Here is an 18854-nt window from a genome sequence, read left to right as displayed (position 1 = left end):
CAGCCCTCTGCCAACCATCAAGTAGCTCCGAGGGCGGCGGGCACAGTATGCATACCCCCAGCTTGCAGACAACAATATCCATAGGGAGTATCAGAGCTGGGTTGTAAACCCATGTTTTCTGACTTCAAAGCCCATTTTCTCTCCACCCTATCCTGCTACAATTCAAATAAAAGACAATAATCAATGAGACCACTTTGTAAGCCCTAAACTACCATTAAAAGTAAGGCATTGTTGTTAAATGTGTCTTTAGAACTCTGTATACAATTCCTAAAGTAAATTTTAAAAAATCAAATTCAAAGGCAAGTTGTTAATAATAAATGAAAGAATCATGTTTTAAAACTCACATGTTTGACACATAGAAAAGGAATTAGATATATGTTGTGTAGCTTCAATGGGCTGAACCTGAACCAATGGGAAGAAGTTGTACGAGGAGCTATCTCAGCTTAAGGTAGGGCAAAACAATTAGAATCACCCTCAGTGAAGCTGGCTGGCGTGGGGGTGGATGAGTGCTCTGTGGCTGCTTTCCAGTGGAGGCTGTGTGATCAGCTGTTGTGGGTCCCTTTAATGAAGACTCTATCTTGTGGAGTCCTTTGTCTTTATTGTGGAGTGTCTTTTTTGTTTGTTTGTTGAGATAGAGTCTCTCTGTCACCCAGCCTGGAATGGAGTAATGCAATCTCAGCTCCCTGCAGCTTCGATGTCCTGGACTCAAGTGATCCTCCCACCTCTGCTCCCTGAGTAGCTGGGACTATAGGCACACACCACCACGCCCAACTAATTTCTTTGTATTTCTAGTAGAGACAGAGTTTTTCCATGTTGCCCAGGGTTGTCTTGAACTCCTGGCCTCAAATGAATCACCCACCTCAGCTTCCCAAAGTGCTGGGATTACAGGTGTGAGCCACTGTGCCTGCGTCTCTTGTAGAGTCTTAACCACAGATCAGATAGTTCCCTAACCTCAGGCAAATAAGGCCATATGAGCACCCAGCCCCTTTATGCACTTTAAAATGTGGCTTCCCAAAACGTTTAAATATACTATATAATGTGAGAAGAATCCTTTGACCTCAGTAGGACAAAAACAGTTTAAATTCCTTTGGCAGAGAAGAAACAGAATTTATGGTCTGGTCATGAACATATCCAGATACTAGAAACCAAAAGGGTTGTGCCTTCAAGCTGGGCACGGTGGCTCACTCCTGTAACCCCAGCACTTTGGGAGGCCAAGGCAGGCAGATCAACTGAGGCCAGGAGTTCAGGAACAGCCTGGCCAACATGGTGAAACCCCGTCTCTACTAAAAATACAAGTTAGCTGGATGTGGTGGTGTGCCTGTAGTCCCAGCCACTCGGGAAGCTGAGACAGAAGAATCAGTTGCAGTGAGCCAAGATCGCAACACTGCACTCTAGAGTGAGACTCTATCTCAATCAGAATAAAAATAAAAACCGAAAGGGTTGTGCATTCAAACAATTTGCCAAACACTCTCGCTGTCTCAGGCATGTTGGTACCCACCAGTTCGGAGGAGATGCTCTGTTTGGTCATGGCGCCCATCTCAGGAATGCGAGCCTTCACTTGCGCTTTGATGTAGCACTTCTCTCCTCCAGCAAAACGAATTCCTGTGATGCCCTATGAAACACAAGTATATCAATCCATCTATCCATTTGTTCATTTACTCAGATTATTGAGGGTCTACTGTGTTCCAGATGCTGTTCTGGGTGCTGGGAATAGGGATGAAAAAAAGAGATGGGACTGCCTTCATGGAACTTATCTTTTAGCATTTTTTACCAATAATAAAAAACAGCCGGGTGCAGTGGCTTATTCTTGTAATCCCAGAACTTTGGGAGGCTGAGGTGGGCAGATCACCTAAGGTCAAGAGTTCGAGACCAGCCTGGCCAACATAGTGAAACCCCATCTCTACTAAAAATACAAAAATTAGTTGGGTGTGGTGGCAGGCACCTGTAATCCCAGCTACTCGGAAAGATGAGGCAGGAGAATTGCTTGAATCTGGGAGGTGGAGGGTGCAGACAGCCAAGATTAGCACTGCACTCCAGCCTGGGTGACAGAGAATGGCTCCGTCTCAAAAACAAAAACAACAGAGATAAAGTCAGGTAATAACTGTTATGAAGAAAAGACAGGAATGAGGGAGTGGTAATTTAGACAGCATAGTCAAAGGATGTAATCAATGAGGGGATGATATTTAAGCTGGGGCAGAATATGTTAGTTATTCCATCTATATTCAGAAGCTCAGATGAGCTGCCAACCTGCCACCTTCTCCGTGCAGCCTTCTCTGGACATCTCAGCCTAAGCAAGTGTCTTTCCTCTGCTTTCCCTTGAGTCCTCCCATCTTCATTCCTCAGATGGGATGCTTACTCAGCTATACACGGCTGCGCAGGTATAAGCTTCTCGAGATCAGTATTTAAATCTTTTCTTTTTTGGTGACCCCACAAAGGTTCTCAAAAGATGGTGGTCAAATTAATTAATTCTTTGAATTTAGAATTCTCCTAAGTTACTGAGTGCAGAGTAAGCAGTAAAACTTTCTACAGCACCGGGTCCTGAACTTTGCTTCTATACCTTACCCAAGGACTTGGATGTTTTGTCTGTTTTTGTCTCCTGAGAGATATAAACAGTATCTTCTCTTGATCTGCCTAGGACCTGCCTCAAGGGAAACATCAGCCACAAAGCTCCAGGCTTGGCTGACAGCACAGCCCAGATTCTACCCACAGAGGACAGGAGGGGTAAGAGGATGTGTAGCACAGCTAGCCTAAAGTTAGAACCTGAGCAATCTCGTTTCATAAAAGACAAAGACTGTTTTTAAAATAAGTTAACGGCTGCCCCATTCTCCTCACAGTAACTGCAGGCCTTGGCTTCTGTAAATAAAACTGCTAGTTTACTCTGCAAAATAATCACTATGTAAAGCTGCTTACCTTTGCTTATCAGTAACTGCTTTCTGTGGCCCTAATGTGACAGGCAAGCTCCTGCAACTTGTAATAAGTAACTAAGGTCTGTGAATTTCACCCTACCCAGATAATGTGTAAACTAATGTTTATCTTGACTTCTGTAAACCACTTAAGTAACAAACGGAATGACAAAAGCCCCCTGGCCCTTGGAATGTCCCGAGCCCCCTCACCCTCGTCTCCGCCCACGAGGTGATTTACAGAATCCACTAGCCCTCAGAATGTCTGAAACCCCATCCCCACTCCTCACCCCCACTCCCAAGGTGGCTTTTCGGGTATAAAAAGTATTGGCACCCTCCTTTCGACGCCACGGGTTGGAGAGACGCGAGTCCTCCATGGCCGCCGGCAATAAAGACCCTGCAATTTGGCGTACGTTTGTCTTGGTGTTGACTTTCTATGCTCGGTCCAGTATAAAAGATGTTCTGTCCCAAAAATGCTTACTTTCCCACTGCTGTTTTTAGTTTTAGGACTAGCGAACCTAAAATAATATTAAAGGTCTACAATTTTTATGGTATAATAATGTAGATACTAGCACAAATCTGAACCTTATTGGTCCTCTGTTGAGTTGAAACAAGTGTTGGGATGATATAGAAATGGTATCAGGGCCAGTGATAAGGAATGGGGGAAGAAAACACTTAAAACCTAGGGATCCTGGGTCAGGATTCAGCCCTTTAAAATGAAGAAGAAAATTAAATGTAAGTCATGCTGCAGGGGATTCATGGATAGTTCTACTGTGTAGTCACGGAGCCAGGAGCTCTGCAGAAGCTGGTGAGTAACGGACTGCAGAACACAGAAGGAAAGGCTCATTCTTCCTCAAGCTCTTTATTATTTGCCTTGTGGCTTAATTAATCATGTATACATATGTAACTCATTCCACCGATTTCTCCCAGCACGACTGCTCCCTCAGAGAGAGACAGGGGCATGACCCCCACTTTACAGAAGAGGAACTCCGAGGCTTATTGCAGAGGCTTGGCTCTCACTGCACCTGCATTCCCTGGAGATGGTTTAAGAACACAGATGGCCGGGCCTCTTCCCAGATTCCAATTTGATTGATCTGCTTTGGAGCCCTGGTATTGGTATTCTTAAAAGCTCCCCAAGGGTTTATAGTTTAAAAGGTTGATACCAGAGTTGAAGACTACCATATAAAGGAGAAAGGTGTTGAAGGTAACAAAGCTTTTAAATGATCACAATAACCTTTGTACCCAAGTATCTTTTGTATCAGTGGCTCACATACCTTCCCATGTATCAGAAATCCCCTGGATACCCAGCAAAACTTCAGAACAGTCTTATTAACAACCACACCTTAAGCCACCAAGGAGAATCACAGATACCAATGATGCTGTTTACAACTTAAAAAAAAAAAACAACTTACAGAGACTAGACTGACGCCTGCACCCAGAATCAAAGCCGAAGTGCCCTACGTAACAAACACCAAAAGTCCACCCCAACAAAAACAAATTTAAAAAACTGGAATAAGCAACTGTTAGACCAGATGCACAGATTTCAACACAAGGATACAGGAAGCATGAAAAAGCAAGAAAATATGACACTTCCAGAGGAATACTATAATTCTCTAGCAACAGATTGCAGTCAAAAACAAATTTATGAAATCCCAGAAAACATTTTAAATATTGATATTAAAGAAGCTCCATGAGATACAAGAGAATACTAAAAAAAGTGACAAAGAAATCAGAAAATAAAATTTCTGATTTATTTTTTAGTATAGAATGAGAAATTTAAGTAGGAGATGTATATTATAAAAACAAATCAAATAGAAATTATGGAACTGAAGAATTCATTGAAGGAAATACAATATACACTTAAAAGATTCAACAGTGGAGGCCAGGCATGTTGGCTCACACCTGTAATCCCAGTACTTTGGGAAGCCGAGGTTGGTGGATCACCTGAGAGCAGGAGTTAAGAGACCAACATGGTGAAACCCCGTTCCTACCAAAAACACAAAAAAATTAGCTGGGCATGGTGGCACACACCTGTAATCCCAGTTACTCAGGAGGCTGAGGCAAGAGAATTGCTTGAACCTGGGAGGCGGAGGTTGCAGTGAGCTGAGATGGCGCCACAATACTCCAGCCTGGACGACAGAAGTAGACTCTGTCTCAAAAAAAAAAAAAAATTCAACAATAGACTGTATCAAGCATGTCAGAACTTGAAGACAAGTCTTTTGAAATAAGCCAGTCAGACAAAAATAAAGAAAAAGAATAAAAAAGGGCCAAGCACAGTGTCTCATGCCTGTAATCCCAACATTTTGGAAGGCTGAGGCAGAAGGATAGCTTGAGCCCTGAAGTTCGAGACCAGCCTGGACGACACGGTGAGACCCCATTTCTACAAAAAAAATTTCAAAATTAGCCAGGTATGGTGCTGTGTGCCTGTAGTCCCGCTACTTGGAAGGCAAAAGGATCACTGGTATATACCCACAATGGAATACTATTTGACCCTAAGAATGAAGTCATGTAATTTGCATAATATGGATGGAACTGGAGGTCATTATGTTAAATGAAATAAGGCAGGCACAGAAAGATAAATGCCATATGTTCTCCTATGTGGAAGCTAAAAACGTTGATCTCATGGAAGTAGAAAGTAATGATAGATACCAGAGGCTGAGAAGGGTATGTGGGTGGAGCTGGGGGAATGAAGACAGGTTGGTTAATGGTTGCTACAAACATGCAGTTAGAATAAATAAGTTCTAATGTTCAAAAGCAGAGTGGGTGACTGTAGTTAGCAACAATGTATTGCACGTTTCAAAATAGCTAGAAGAGAGGACTTGAAATGTTCCCCATACATAGAAATGATAACCAAATACCCTAACTTTATCATTACACATTCTATTCTTGTAAGAAAATATCACATATATCCTATAAAGATACAAAGTATTATGTAACAATTTTTAAAAGAATTAAAAAATCACCTGGAGGACTGGTTAAATGAAAGTGTCTGCCCTACCCCGTTTCCCATTCAGTAGGACTGGGGTGGGGCCTAAAATCTGCGTTTCTAACAAGCCCTCCAGTGATGCTCCACTGGCAGCCTGAGGAACACGCGTGGAAAGTAACTGCTTTCTGTTACGCTGGCTCCTGCAGGGCTGCTGCTCTTATCTGGCATGTAACCTTAGGACTCATAGTTTGAAAAACAGAAGGCAGGGAGGGAGATGATGCCTCCTTATGTGACATACTCTCTTAACTTCAAACACATCCCCTGAATGTGAGATGTGTGGAGGGAACGCTATACAACCATCACCATATCCCCAAAGGAGAGAGCTGATTCTACTGAAGGATTCACAGCACTGAATGGGAATCTAGCATTAAGTTGGTTCTGACAGTTGACACACCCCAGTGAGAACTTCAGTTCCCATGGGGTGGGAAGTGTGGAAAAGAATTCACACATATTAACCACCATGTCTAGCTAACACTCCACATCAAGCAGCCAGATATATTAAGAGATTAAACAGAGGGAACTAAAAGAAGCACAAGAAAGCCAAGCAAACCTCCTGTTTCTGCGAACAAACAAGGCTTTAGAAGCTGGTGATCATGAAGAAATTTGCTAGCAAGGGGGAGGAGAGAAGAGTCCAAGAATCTAACATTCTTTCATCAAAAGAGTGAGGCAATCTTACCTTACATTTTTTTTCTTTCTAAGGTACTGCATCTATTTCTATGGCTTAAACCAGAGGTTCCCAAGGATGGTAGGAGTTCCTGTCCCCAAGAGGGCACTTTAGAAATCCTTGGAGTTTTTTTGTTGTCACAAAGACTGACGGCACTCCTGGCCTCTACTGCACAGGGCCCATGGACGTCAGGTCTGGTAGAGCCTGGGGCTCTCCTGAAGAACTAACTGTCCTGGGTTGGAGGAAAAAAACCTGTTTGTGAGGCGAACGTGATAACCACTACACTACGGAAACTAGCTAAAAAACCTGTTTGTAAATATCAACGCCTAGAACCCCACATTGTTTTATATGTAAACACCAAGTACTTTTTGGCATAGTCTTAATGTACAACAAATTTCCTAGGAATGCAATTACTGTGAAACGGAGAGAAAACAGTACTTTCCTTCACTGTCTGAGAAAATCACATAGTATTTAAATTGCCAACACACACTTGTGTCTGTCTTTTTTGGGCTGTGGCATTGACAGTCATTCAGCTACTGCTGTACGTGTTTGACTTTATGTCTTGTAGGGCACCTGACTGAACATTTACATAGAAAGTCCATATATTTACTCTACATTAGTTTCATTTTATTTTCCCCTTATCTTATAGTTGGAGGCCGAACTGATAGGTTATGCTATCTGTACGTTCTCTAGCTGTTTAAATAAAAAATTTCAAATATTTACAAACTTAAAAGAATTATGCAGTGAACACCCGTATGCCCATCAGTTTATTCTCTTAACTTCTAAGGCTTTTTCTTACACAAATGGGGCACGCAGTCCGAGGGGGTTGGCTTAAAGCAACAGCACTGGTGCTCGTGAGGGTGTAACTAGAATGTAACTCATACAGAATGAATGAACTTCACTTTTATACCGCTCAGGGTGGAGAGCCTGGAGCACTTTTGTCCAGTGCTGCCCTCCCTGGGGATTTGTTTTCCACTTCGTTCTACTAAAATCTTGGTGGGGTCCTAGGTGAACCGGGGAGACTGTTCATTTACAATTCAAAACCTTTTACAACCTAGCCTCACCTGCATCCCCATCTTCTTTCCTTCCCCACGTTAGGCTGAGCTGGGCTACTTAGAATCAGAACCCTGAAAGCCTGCACATTGGTGTTCACTATTTTTCCCGGGACCTGGAGAACCTTCCCCTACCTCTCTGACAGTTGAAATCCTAATCATTTTTCAGGACCTGATTTGGTTGTCACCACCTCTGTGAGACCTGCTCCAACCCCTTGTTTAGCAAGGATGCTTCCTCTCTGTTCATAGCTCATTGCAACATGTTTTCCAAGCTAACCTGAAGCTGTTTCTCTGTGTGTGTCTGCCTCCTGGACTGAACTGGAGGGTCCTTGAGGGAAGCATCATTCAATTTTGCATTCCCCCTGCTTAGCACCATCCCTTGTACACAGTAAGTTTCAATATATGCTTCTTGATTTTGATGATTCAAAATACAGGAGAAAGTAATAGCGTAGGTACCATAGCGGCTGATTCATGTGTTTTCAAAAGTTCAGGCTTGTTCAAACCCATAACAGGTTCTATCCATCAAAAAAACGTTCTACTCACCAGTTCTGACTTAGAGAAATGTGGAAGCTATCAAAGAGAATTGATCAGTTTATAAAATATCTGTGGCCCTGTTGGTCTATGAGAACAAAACACAATCGATACCATTATTAGAAAAGAACCAAAGGATTATAAAACAGAAATATAGGTTTGGGATTAAAATATATTAAAAGAATATTTTTGATACATGAACATCTCAAGAAAGATGAATCTTTTCTTATTCATCTTTGTAGCTCCCTTTGCGTATCTTAATATTGTGGCACACCACAGGTATTCAATTTCTGGATTGAATGATGTGTGTTGGGGAGTCACATTTTATTAGTTTGTATTGAGTAGTACAAAGAAAAAATGATTTTACCCTGTCCTGGGTCTTGCAGTAAAAGCCTTTAATAGGTGCAGAGGAATTATACTTGTGCATTGACCAAAATCATTTGCAAAGCTATAACTAATCAAAGTGCAGCTGGGCACATACAGAGCTGCAGAGGCTGCCCCCAGGGCAGAGACCATTCTGAACATAGCCAGTTCTTGTCATGATCAGATAATAGCTAACATTACAGTAGCTCTAATGTTGGCATCTGTTAGGTATTCAAATGGACTTTTGAGGCATATTTTGGTGCCAAGAAGAGGAATGCTTTCACTCAAATGAAAAGCATCTTCAGCTTTTCTCATCAATCAGAGGAAGATGGGTCGGTGAGGTGTTTGTGGACCAATAAACTATCAGAAGAGACATTCTTTTCAAGAGGCTTTTTTCATTATGAAGTTTCACCTACTCCATCTTCAGATTTAACAGGAGAACACAAATAGTGATGCTTATTCCTCATCCTAAAACATGAAATAACTTAGAATATTTATGTTGGCCAGCAGGAAATTAGGCCTGGAGTGACACTTTGGTTTGCAGAGTACACCGAAACATTACTGCACAGCTTAATGTCTCAAAGTGCCTGTAAATTAAATTTTTGTTAAAAAAAAAATCAAAACAAAACAGTCTCCTCTTCAAAGGAGATGTGAATGTTTTATCTCTAAAATGCTATGGTCAGAAAACCTATGCTGAAATAGGAGAATTTGCTCATGGTAATTTTCTGGATTAAATAGGAAATCAGAATTGAGAAAAGTATATAAATAGATTCCACCTGTTGTTGATGAGAGTATTCGGTCATTAAAATTTCCCTCTTCTTCAGAAATTTAAATTTCAAATCTTACAATATTCCAGGATAGTTTGGAGCATTTTATTCATCACGTTACAGAAATCTGCTTGAAAAGAAACAGCTCCTTCATGTCTTTCTGCCAAGACTTTATATAATTCAAAGAAGAACCTGCTCCTTTCAGTGCTATGGTATTGGGGTTTTTTTCCATTTTAAAAAATCAAGTTTTATTTTGATTTCTAAGGACATACCTTTAATTTCCTAGAAGTAATTTTTTTTTTTTTCAAAACAGTTAAATCCTTATGTACATGAACTCAATAAAGGTGGTTCTTTTTGTTTTTGGTTGTGTTTTTGGTATTTTACAACTGAAGTGTTGTTTTACTCCTTTTGCAGATATGAAGGACAAAGTCTGGTTCTTTCTCAGCAAGAATGTGCTACATGACATATGTAGATTAGTGGTCTACAACTGCTATAAAGAACAGTTACTATTTGGATGTGTGTGAGAAATGCTGCTTCTCCTTGAATTAGAAAAGTCCCCCAGGCTTGCCTGGTTAAACTGTCTAAATGCATGAAATATACTTACATTCTGGAAATCATTAACTTCAATTGCTTCTTCAGCTCCACTTCCCATTTTAAAGGTCTCCAAGTTGTTCTCAGCATCTATCTCCATTGACCCATCTTGTAATTTCCCATTGATACTCATGGTGTAATGGACATTATAAATCTGAAAGTGAGCATAAGCATTAGTGATGCTTTCTTTTTTGAGCAATTCAGGGCTTATCTTTAGAACTGCAGTGTATGAGGTAGTGTCCAGGTGTTTCAGGGATTCATGGGATAGTCCTTACTGAGAATACATTTATATATGAAGACTTCATTGATACAGCAATCAGATAATGCAATGATTTCATTAAAAATACCTTGAAAGTAAAACCTTTGGTAGTCTCTGACACTTATCCAATAGCTCAGTAATTTGCAATGCTGGATGTACTTTAGAAACCTCTGGGTAGACTTTCTGGGTACTGTGCCTGGGTTTCACCCTGGACAAACCAAGTCAGAAGCTGTGTGGAGGGCACGTGGGCATAGGCCTTTATTTTTCTAAAGCTCAATTCTATTACGCATCTGGGCTGAGAACCATTGATGAATAAATGGAAATTGACAAGGCAGAAGGTTAACTGGGCTTCCAGCTGAAGGCGTCTGCAGTGGCACCTCCATTTCAAACTTGTTTTCATCTTTTGGTCAAGATTATGCATGGAGTGCCTTAGGTGTATTATATATGGTATTAGGTATATGGAAAGGACTGCAGACAGGACCAGGGTACACTTGGTATCGAGCAGCATGTGTGGAGAGCAAGGCCAATATGCACGTCTCTTTCAGCTCAAAATGGTAGCTACTCCCTGAACGACTGCATGGGGCAGGTGCATAGTGCCATAGGGCATCTTGTTATGAGATGTGTGGGGTATGTGGAAGAGGGGCAGGAACCTGGCACTGCAGAAAAGCACCAATCCAGGAATCAGGAAAACAGGTGGCCACACCACTCATCTCGGGATCTTGTGAGTTGCCACCACTATAGAATGAAGTTGGACCTCATAGGTGGCTTTCATCTATGTCCTTAGAACTGTTGGGGTTTCACAGGTGTGGCTGAGAGGTGAAGATGACATCGTGGCACTCTGTTCTCTCCTGTCTATTCACAGTCTAACCAGAGTGGCTCTGCTTTTTCTGTCTTATGTGTTGCATTTCTGAGTAACAATTTGTTAGAAAGACAAATGTCAATACTTAAAACATTTTTTTAAACTTTGCCACTAATTAGCTGATCTAAAGGGCTCAGACACCTGATTGCTACACTGGTTTCTAAATAATTCAGATGCTGCTCCTGTTCAGTGTGGTGCTGTCCTGTTAGACCTTTCTGTATGGCAGAGCTAGGAAGTGGGTCTCTTTGTTTCTTGGATTTAGATGTATATCTATATATCTTATGTATATTACATATCTTATATATAAATTATAACGTACCTATACACATATATACATAAATCTTTAAAGGGGAGAAATGAGAACTAATGAAAAACCGTTGCTACTTAACGTCAGGTCAGCCAGTCAAAACTGCAAACAGCTCAGATTCAATTCAAGTCTGATTTTTCTCCCTCAATACTGAGTGACTGCTACATGGACAAACACTGGAAGAAGGGTCTGTTATTGTTGGATCATTTCTTGCAGAAAACTCATTATTACAGGACCTACAGTGCACTATTTTATTATCAGCAGAGATACAGAAATGGCTTTGCTATCTTGCACCCTTTTTATTCATTCAGCAGGACAGAAAATACCAGTGTCCTGTTTCAGCTCAACCACCCCTCATTGCCCCTCCTTCCCTGTCTCTTTCTGAGGAACTCAGACGTCTGTGGCTTACTGTCTCCTGGGCTCCCCTGATCTCAAGAACCACTCCTAGGGGTTCTGATTTAGTGAGGAGAGAGCGTAGGCCACCTGTCTCTTTTCCCCTTGCCCCTCAGGTGGCCCTTATGATCAGCCAGGTTTGAGAAACCTGTTTTCTTTGGCTGAGATGGGACTCTTGCAGGTGAGGTTTGGAGAGCAGGCTCAGTTCTGTCCGGGGCTCTCTGAGCATCCACTGTTCATGTGGGTCAGTGATGACTGTCAGAAGGAGCCTGGCAGACAACGCCCATGTGAATGCCTTCCACTCATGTGACAAGAGGCTCTGTTTTTTTTTTTTTTTTTTTTTTTAAAGAACATCACACATAAGCTTTTACTAATAAAGCAATGCAACATTCAAGAACATAACCATTTCTCAAATTCTCAGCAGTTCTTAAGGAGACTAGGCTGTAACACTAGAAGAGTGATCTGTGGTCTGAATTTCACATTCCTCTGCCACTACCTCTGGCTGTCTTTTCCCCAACAAAGCCTCCCTAACTAAGTGCAGGGGTGTCCAATCTTTTGGCTTCCCTGGGCCACAGTGGAAGAAGAACTGTCTTGGGCCACATATAAAATACATGAACACTAATAATAACTGACGAGTTTTTTGTTTTTTGTTTTTTGTTGTTTTTTTTTTGAGATGGAGTTTTGCTCTTGTCCCCAGGCTGGCGTGCAATGGCATGATCTTGGCTTACCTCAACCTCTGCCTCCTGAGTTCAAGCGATTCTACAGGCATGTGCCACCACACCTGGCAAATTTTGTAGTTTTGGTAGAGATGGGGTTTCACCATGTTGGTCAGGCTAGTGTCGAACTCCCGACCTTAGGAGATCCACCTGCCTTGGTCTCCCAAAGTGCTGGGGTTACAGGCATGAGCCACCGTGCCTGGCCAACTGATGAGATTTTTTTTTTTTAAAGAATCTCAAAAAAACAAAAACAAAACCAAAAAAAACTCCTAATTTTTTTTTTCAAGATGCCAATGTGAATTTAATGAAAGTTACAACTGTACTTGGGAAACTGTGGTAATTACTTTAGAATTTCAACAGAACTGATCCTTGTCAATAGATGTAAGAGAAAAATTAGTGTTGATCAATATTTTGGGGTTTCTTTTCTTTTTTTTTTTGAGAAAGAAAGAAAGAATAATAAGAAAAAGAATAAAGAAGAGGAAGAAAGTGAAAGAGGAAGAGGGAGAGAGAATGGGGGTATTGCTTTATTGCCCAGGCTAGAATGCAGTCTAAATATGGGTATGCCTATAATTGTCCTTAATAATGGAGACATAAAAGAAAATGAGGGAAGAGAATAACAAACAAGGAGCCAACCAACATTTCGTTTAAACTTCTAAGTTGATATGATGTGGTACTGATAAGAGTGTATATTTTGTGTATTTAAAGTGGAGAGTTCTATAAATGTTAATTACATTTACTTGTTCCAGATCTGAGTTCAAGTCCTGGATATCGTTGTTAATTTTCTGTCACATTGATCTGTCTAATAATAATGTTGAAGTCTCCCACTATTATTGTGTGGGAGTCTAAGTATCTTTATTAGTCTTGTATGTCTGGGTATTACTTTATTGGGTGCGTACATATTTAGGATCTTTAGCTCTTCTTGTTGTTGCATTGATCCTTTTATCATTATATAATGTCCTTCTTTGCTTCTTTTGATCTCTGTTGCTTTAACGACTGTTTTATCAGAGGCAAAAATTGTAACTTCTGCTTTTTATTTATTTATTTTAGCTCTCTGTTTGGTTGGTAAATCTTTCTCCACCCCTTGTTTTGAGTCTTTGTGTATCCTTGAATGTGAGATGGGTCTGGATGCAGCATACTGATGGATTTTAGTTTTTTATCCAAATTGCCTATCTGTCTTTGGATTGGGGGATTTAGTCAATTTAAATTTAGAATTAATAATGATATATGTGAGTTTAATACTGCCATTTGATATTAGCTGGCTATTTTGCCCATTAGTTGATGTAAATTCTTCATTATATTGATGCTCTTTACTTTTTGGTATTTTTTAGAAAGGCTGATACTGTTTGTTCCTTTCTATGTGTAGTGGTTCTTTCAGAAGCTCTTGTAAAGCGGGCCTGGTGGTGATGAAATCTCTGAGTACTTGCTTGTTCACGAAAAACTTTATTTTTCCTTCACTTGTGAAGCTTAGTTTGGCTGGATGTGAAATTCTTGGTTGAAAGTTCTTTTCTTTAAGGATGTTGAATATTGGTCCCCACTCTCTTCTGGCTTTGTAGGCTTTCTGCTGATAGATCTGCTGTGAGTCTGATAGGCTTCCCTTTGTGGGTAACCTGACCTTTCTCTCTGGCTGCCCTTAGTATTTTCTCCTTCATTTCAACCCTGGTGAATCTGACGATTATGTGTCTTGGGGTTGCTCTTCTTGAGGAATATCTTTGTGGTGTTCTCTGTATTACCTGGAGTTGAATATTATCCTGCCTTACTAAGTTGGGAAAATTTTCCTGAATAATATCCTGAAGCGTATTTTCCAGTTTGGATTCATTCTCTTTGTCACATTCAGGTACACCTATCAAGCGTAGATTAGGTCTTTTCACATAGTCCCATATTTCTTGGAGACTTTGCTCGTTCCTTTTTATACCTTTTTCTCTAATCTTGTCTTCTTGTTTTATTTCATTGAGTTGGTCTTCGACCTCTGATATCCTTTCTTCTGCTTGATCAATTCGGCTGTTAAAACTTGTGCATACTTCACGTAGTTCTCGTATTGTGTTTTTCAGCTCCATCAATTCACTTATTTTCCTCTCTAAATTGTGTATTATTGTTAACATTTTGTCAAACCTTTTTTCAAAGTTCTTAGTTTCTTTGGATTGGGTTAGAACAAGTTCTTTTAATTCACAGAAGTTTCTTATTATCCACATTTTGAAGCCTGCTTCTGTAATTGGAACACACTCGTTCTCCATCGAGCCTTGTTTCGTTGCTGATGAGGAACTGTGATCCCCTGCTGAGGGAGAGGTGTTCTGATCTTGGGTATTCTCAGCCTTTTTTGGCTGTTTTCTTCCTTTCGTTGTAGATTTATCCATCTGTGGTCTTTATAATTACCGTCTTTGTAACTGGGTTTCTGAGTGGACGTCCAACTTATTGATTCTCAGAGCCGAAATCTGAGCAACCCACTGCGCCGACTAAATCAGTGGCGTTAAGATTGATGGTGCTTTTCTGACTCTGCACCAAGAACCGACGCTCCGAGGCGCCGGCAAAACGGCCTCGCCGGTCACAAGAGTCGCGCTGGCGACCCGTGGGGCTCCTCCGCTGGGAATCTCCTGGTGGGTGAGCAACAAGAATTCATGTGAAGGTGTGGCGTCCTCTCGTTCTTTGTGCTTTCACTGGGAGTTGCAATCCTGAGCTGCTAGTGATCAGCCATCTTGGATCTCTCTCCAAAAATCTTCTAATGTTTTAAGAAAGTTTACGAATTTGTGTTGGGTTGCATTCGAAGCTGTCCTGGGCCGCATGCAGCCCGTGGGGCGTGGATTGGACAAGCTGGAGGGAGGGCATCTTGGCAGTGCAGTTGCAGCCCACCGTTTATGTGCACCACACAGTCTGCATGGGCACAGCAAGGGAAAGACATGGGGGAGGAGGTAGTCCAGTTTCTAACATACTGGAATCTAAGCTGGTGATGAGGCTGGGCTGTTGGAGCAGCAATGACCTTATCTGCTCTAAGTCCGTGGGGCTGTGGGCACCCAAGGCTATTTTTATCCAAATAAGATGAAATTTATTATTTGCCAAAATTCCACTCAATATGGTGCCTTTTACAGCCCAGGATATTTGCTAATGAGTTTTTAATAAGGCCTATGTTCTATAAGATTAATTACATAGTGTTTGGGAAAATGTCTAGAAAAATTAGTCTGAGGAAAGGCCCTAAGCAATGATCTCCTTCCCTCATCCCACAGGGTGGGGTTGTCAGTTATCTCATATTGGTGGAAACTTCCCATATTTCAATGCCTTGTTCCATTTACAATAATGTGGATGAAAAATGGCCTCAATATTGGAGCCCAGTGCAGTTGTCCCTGATTATTAGTACTCTAGTGCTTCACAGTCCTCCAGCTAAATTTGAGTAAACCTATCCTAAGGGGATTTACCCACATGAAAGGGATAGGAGTTGAATTACAGCTGTTTCTCCTGTATAAACCAATATAGAGGAGCAGAGGCACAGATAATCCCCAAAGAGTGGATAATCCATTTGGTTTGACAAGTCTTTCTGTTTGACAAAGACTTACCTTTTTTGATTACATTTTGTCTGAGCTATTTAGATTTGTATTCAGGGAAAGCAGACCTGTGTGAGCGCTATGCGTAGATGGTGCCAAATTTACTCTATTTAGTATTTGGTGATTTGTTTTTCTTACTTAAGTAATATGGATCAGGGAGAAAAAAAAAACGATCGTGATTTTCTTCATTCTCCTCACTGTACAGGATATAGCAATAACTTTGATTGTTGGCAATAAAATGTGATTCACTATTCCTCTGAATTCTTAGAATTTAATATTGCTCTCCTGAACCAGACAACCAACCATCTTGCAGTAAAGGTATGAAGAAGGGACCTGTGCTTCTTCACTATGATTGTTTAATCTCTCTTTTTAGAAGCTTGTCAGTTAATGATGTTTACCTTGAATAATCAAATGCCAAATGGTATTCATTTTAAAACATATCATGACCAGAATCTTTGCAAAAAAAAAAAAAAAAAAAAAAAGCAAAGCTATTTTGATTCCCCATTGACCTATACCATTGAGGCCTTGTTATCCAAAAGATAGCATTTACATTCTAAAACCACAGAATTTCCCAAACAGATGACAATCCAAACCCCACTATTAGTGGAGATGTAGGTATTGAAATCATTCTCTTATTCACATTTGCTGTTTCAAACATGAGCATCTGGCCCAGCTTCTATATTTAAAACACAAATACATTAAGGCACTTTTCAAATACACACAAAATACAGTGCAATTCTGATCTTACAAATCGATGCCTGTAAATTTGATATAGTCTCTAAAACAGACTCGGTGCTAAAAGGCACGCTTATCTACATTAGGCATTTGAGTTAAAAATACAAATTATGCAGTGACTGCAGAAGATGTGATGTGTAAAATGGTTGAATTGCTTTCAGCACCGTTTTCTGTAAGTACTGGAATTCGTTCATGCTTTGCATTTCAGGGGAGGAGAGAGAAAAAAACAGCAGTCACCGATCCTCTGAGGATAGTGAGTATGAAAGAGCCCTTTGTGTGTGCCCTGGAGATGGAATTCTTTTCCATTAGTCGAAATAAGCTTATACCAGACCTGGCAGTGGTCATCAAGATAAAATGCCCCCTTTCACATAGGTGAACACATTCAGAGTATTCAGAGAACACACTGGAACTCTGCCCAGTCAACTTAGAAGCAGCCTTTATACTCCTCCAGAGCCCATGGAGCTTTAAAATAAATAGTTGCATACAAAGAAAGTAGGACAGCAGTTAGTGAAACATCTACTATTAAATCACATGTGATGGCTAGGCCAGAATTAATTGCGAAAGACATTTTCTACCTTTAAGGAAGTTAGATCCCCCCCCCCACCACCCCCGCAAGAGAGAAGGGAATGTTCGTGGCAAGGTCACAAAAAAACCTCCTGAAAGGCAAAAATTCCTTCCCAATTACGCGTCTGAATATTCCTCCACTATCTTTGTTCCAGATTTTACATCCACAGCCTTTCTCAGCAGGGAGAGGCCTTAGAGATCATCCAGTTCCATTTTTTCCCTTAAGGCCGAGTACACTGAGGCCGAGAGGTGACGTGCCTTCCCCACGGTCGCGCCACCGCTTAGCGGGAGATGAGCCAAGAACGGCTTTTCTCGGACCGTCCACTGCATTCTCCCCTACTGCATGCTTCAATCTTCTCCCGTGAAACCTTCACTTGTTTTTCTACAACGCTGACCGGAGGTGGAAAGCCGCGTGGCAGAGCGGGAATGGGAGAGGGACGCTCACGCTGGGCAGGAGGGTCCCTCCGGCAGCCGCGCGCCCCTCGCCGGCCCGCGCTCGGGCTCCCCCTAGGGGCACCGTGGGCGACAAGGGGGTCCCCGCGCGCCACCCTCTGGACTTACGTGACTGTCGCTTCCCTTCCAGAAGTAGAAGGCCCCGATGGCCCCGAAGAGCAGCAGCACCGCCCCCGAAATGAGGACCACGGCTCCCACCTTGAGCAGCCGCGCGGGGCTGGAGGGCTTCACCGTCACCGTGGTGTAGGCCTGCGGGCCGGGGCGGGAGAGGGACCGTCACGTCTGTGCCGCGCGCACCCGCGTCCCACGCGCACTCGGGCCCCACGCGGTGGCCCCCAGGGGGTAGGGAGTCGGGCGGGAAACAGCTCACCCGGGCTCCTACGGGTGCCCTTGAGCCTCGCTCCCTCCCAAGGGTCCTTTGTAGTCGGGCGTGGAAGTGCGGTGGGCAAACCCCGCAGGGCAGGGCCGTCGCCCAGGACCTGCACCCTCCACGGGCCACGGGACGCCGCTCCGCACCCGCCTGTGGATGCCCTGCCCGCTGCACACTCATACGTGGGGCGACACCCCACGCACACATTTGGGACCCAAATTTTTCCCCCCCGCCACACACACATTCGGGGGCACACATCCCTGAGCCCGAGCTGTGGAACCAGACACTCACGCATCCCGGGCCCTGCGCGTGGAATCCCGGGCGGCACTCACCGGGGGGCTGCAGAACTCCACGTCATCAGGCCCCACCAGGGCAATGGGAACTTTGTCGGAGTTCTCTGTCATGGTTGCGGCGGGAGGAGCGAGGCACTCGGAGACTTCCCGCGCGTCCTGGGCTCTGTCCCGCTGCCCCGACGTGCAGGGCATTTCAACGCCGCGCGCACACACGGTGCACGGTCCCGCCTGGGCCAGCCCAGCGGTCCCCACCCCTTCCAGCACCTCACCTCTCTCCTCCCTTCTCTCTCCCGCCCCGGGCAGCTCGTCCTGCATTCCCGGATGCCCTCTTCTCCTCACTCTATCCCGGCTACTGTCCCCTCAAACAGCATCCCGGTGAATCTGAATGTGGGGGTGGTTGCATCCCTCAGAGCGGGATGCTGAGTCTGGGGACCCAAAGAAATTCTTAGGTGCCAGAGCAATTAGCCATGCACTCAAGAAGTCTTAGAATGTCAGCGGGCTCTGCTGTGACACCTGGCTGG

At 42.8% G+C, this 18854-nt stretch overlaps 1 protein-coding gene across 3 annotated transcripts in view; it reads right to left on the bottom strand.

The window, feature by feature from the left end:
- The window catches only part of CNMD (chondromodulin), a 38305-nt gene extending 19705 nt beyond the window's left edge, over nt 1-18600 (bottom strand). Inside the window, exons 1-4 of one of the 3 annotated variants that reach the window (XR_012514354.1) lie at nt 18373-18598; nt 17779-17919; nt 9868-10008; nt 1499-1612 (exon numbers count right to left, since the gene is read on the bottom strand). Coding sequence is in view for 2 of the 3 variants with exons in the window: in XM_010337921.2 (XP_010336223.2) it covers nt 1499-1612; nt 9868-10008; nt 17779-17919; nt 18373-18525 (549 nt within the window). In the remaining variant the exon portion in view is untranslated. Of the gene's footprint in view, nt 1-1498; nt 1613-9867; nt 10009-17778; nt 17920-18372 lie in introns of all 3 variants that reach the window. The other 2 variants (XM_010337921.2, XM_003927188.3) reach the window with 2 other exon arrangements.
- Between the last annotated feature and the right edge of the window lie 254 nt (nt 18601-18854).

This window comes from Saimiri boliviensis, chromosome 16 (assembly GCF_048565385.1).
Source record: "Saimiri boliviensis isolate mSaiBol1 chromosome 16, mSaiBol1.pri, whole genome shotgun sequence".
NCBI classification, from domain to species: Eukaryota; Metazoa; Chordata; class Mammalia; order Primates; family Cebidae; genus Saimiri; species Saimiri boliviensis.
Note: the sequence above shows the minus strand (reverse complement) of the source record. Positions and strands in the feature narration are given on the sequence as shown.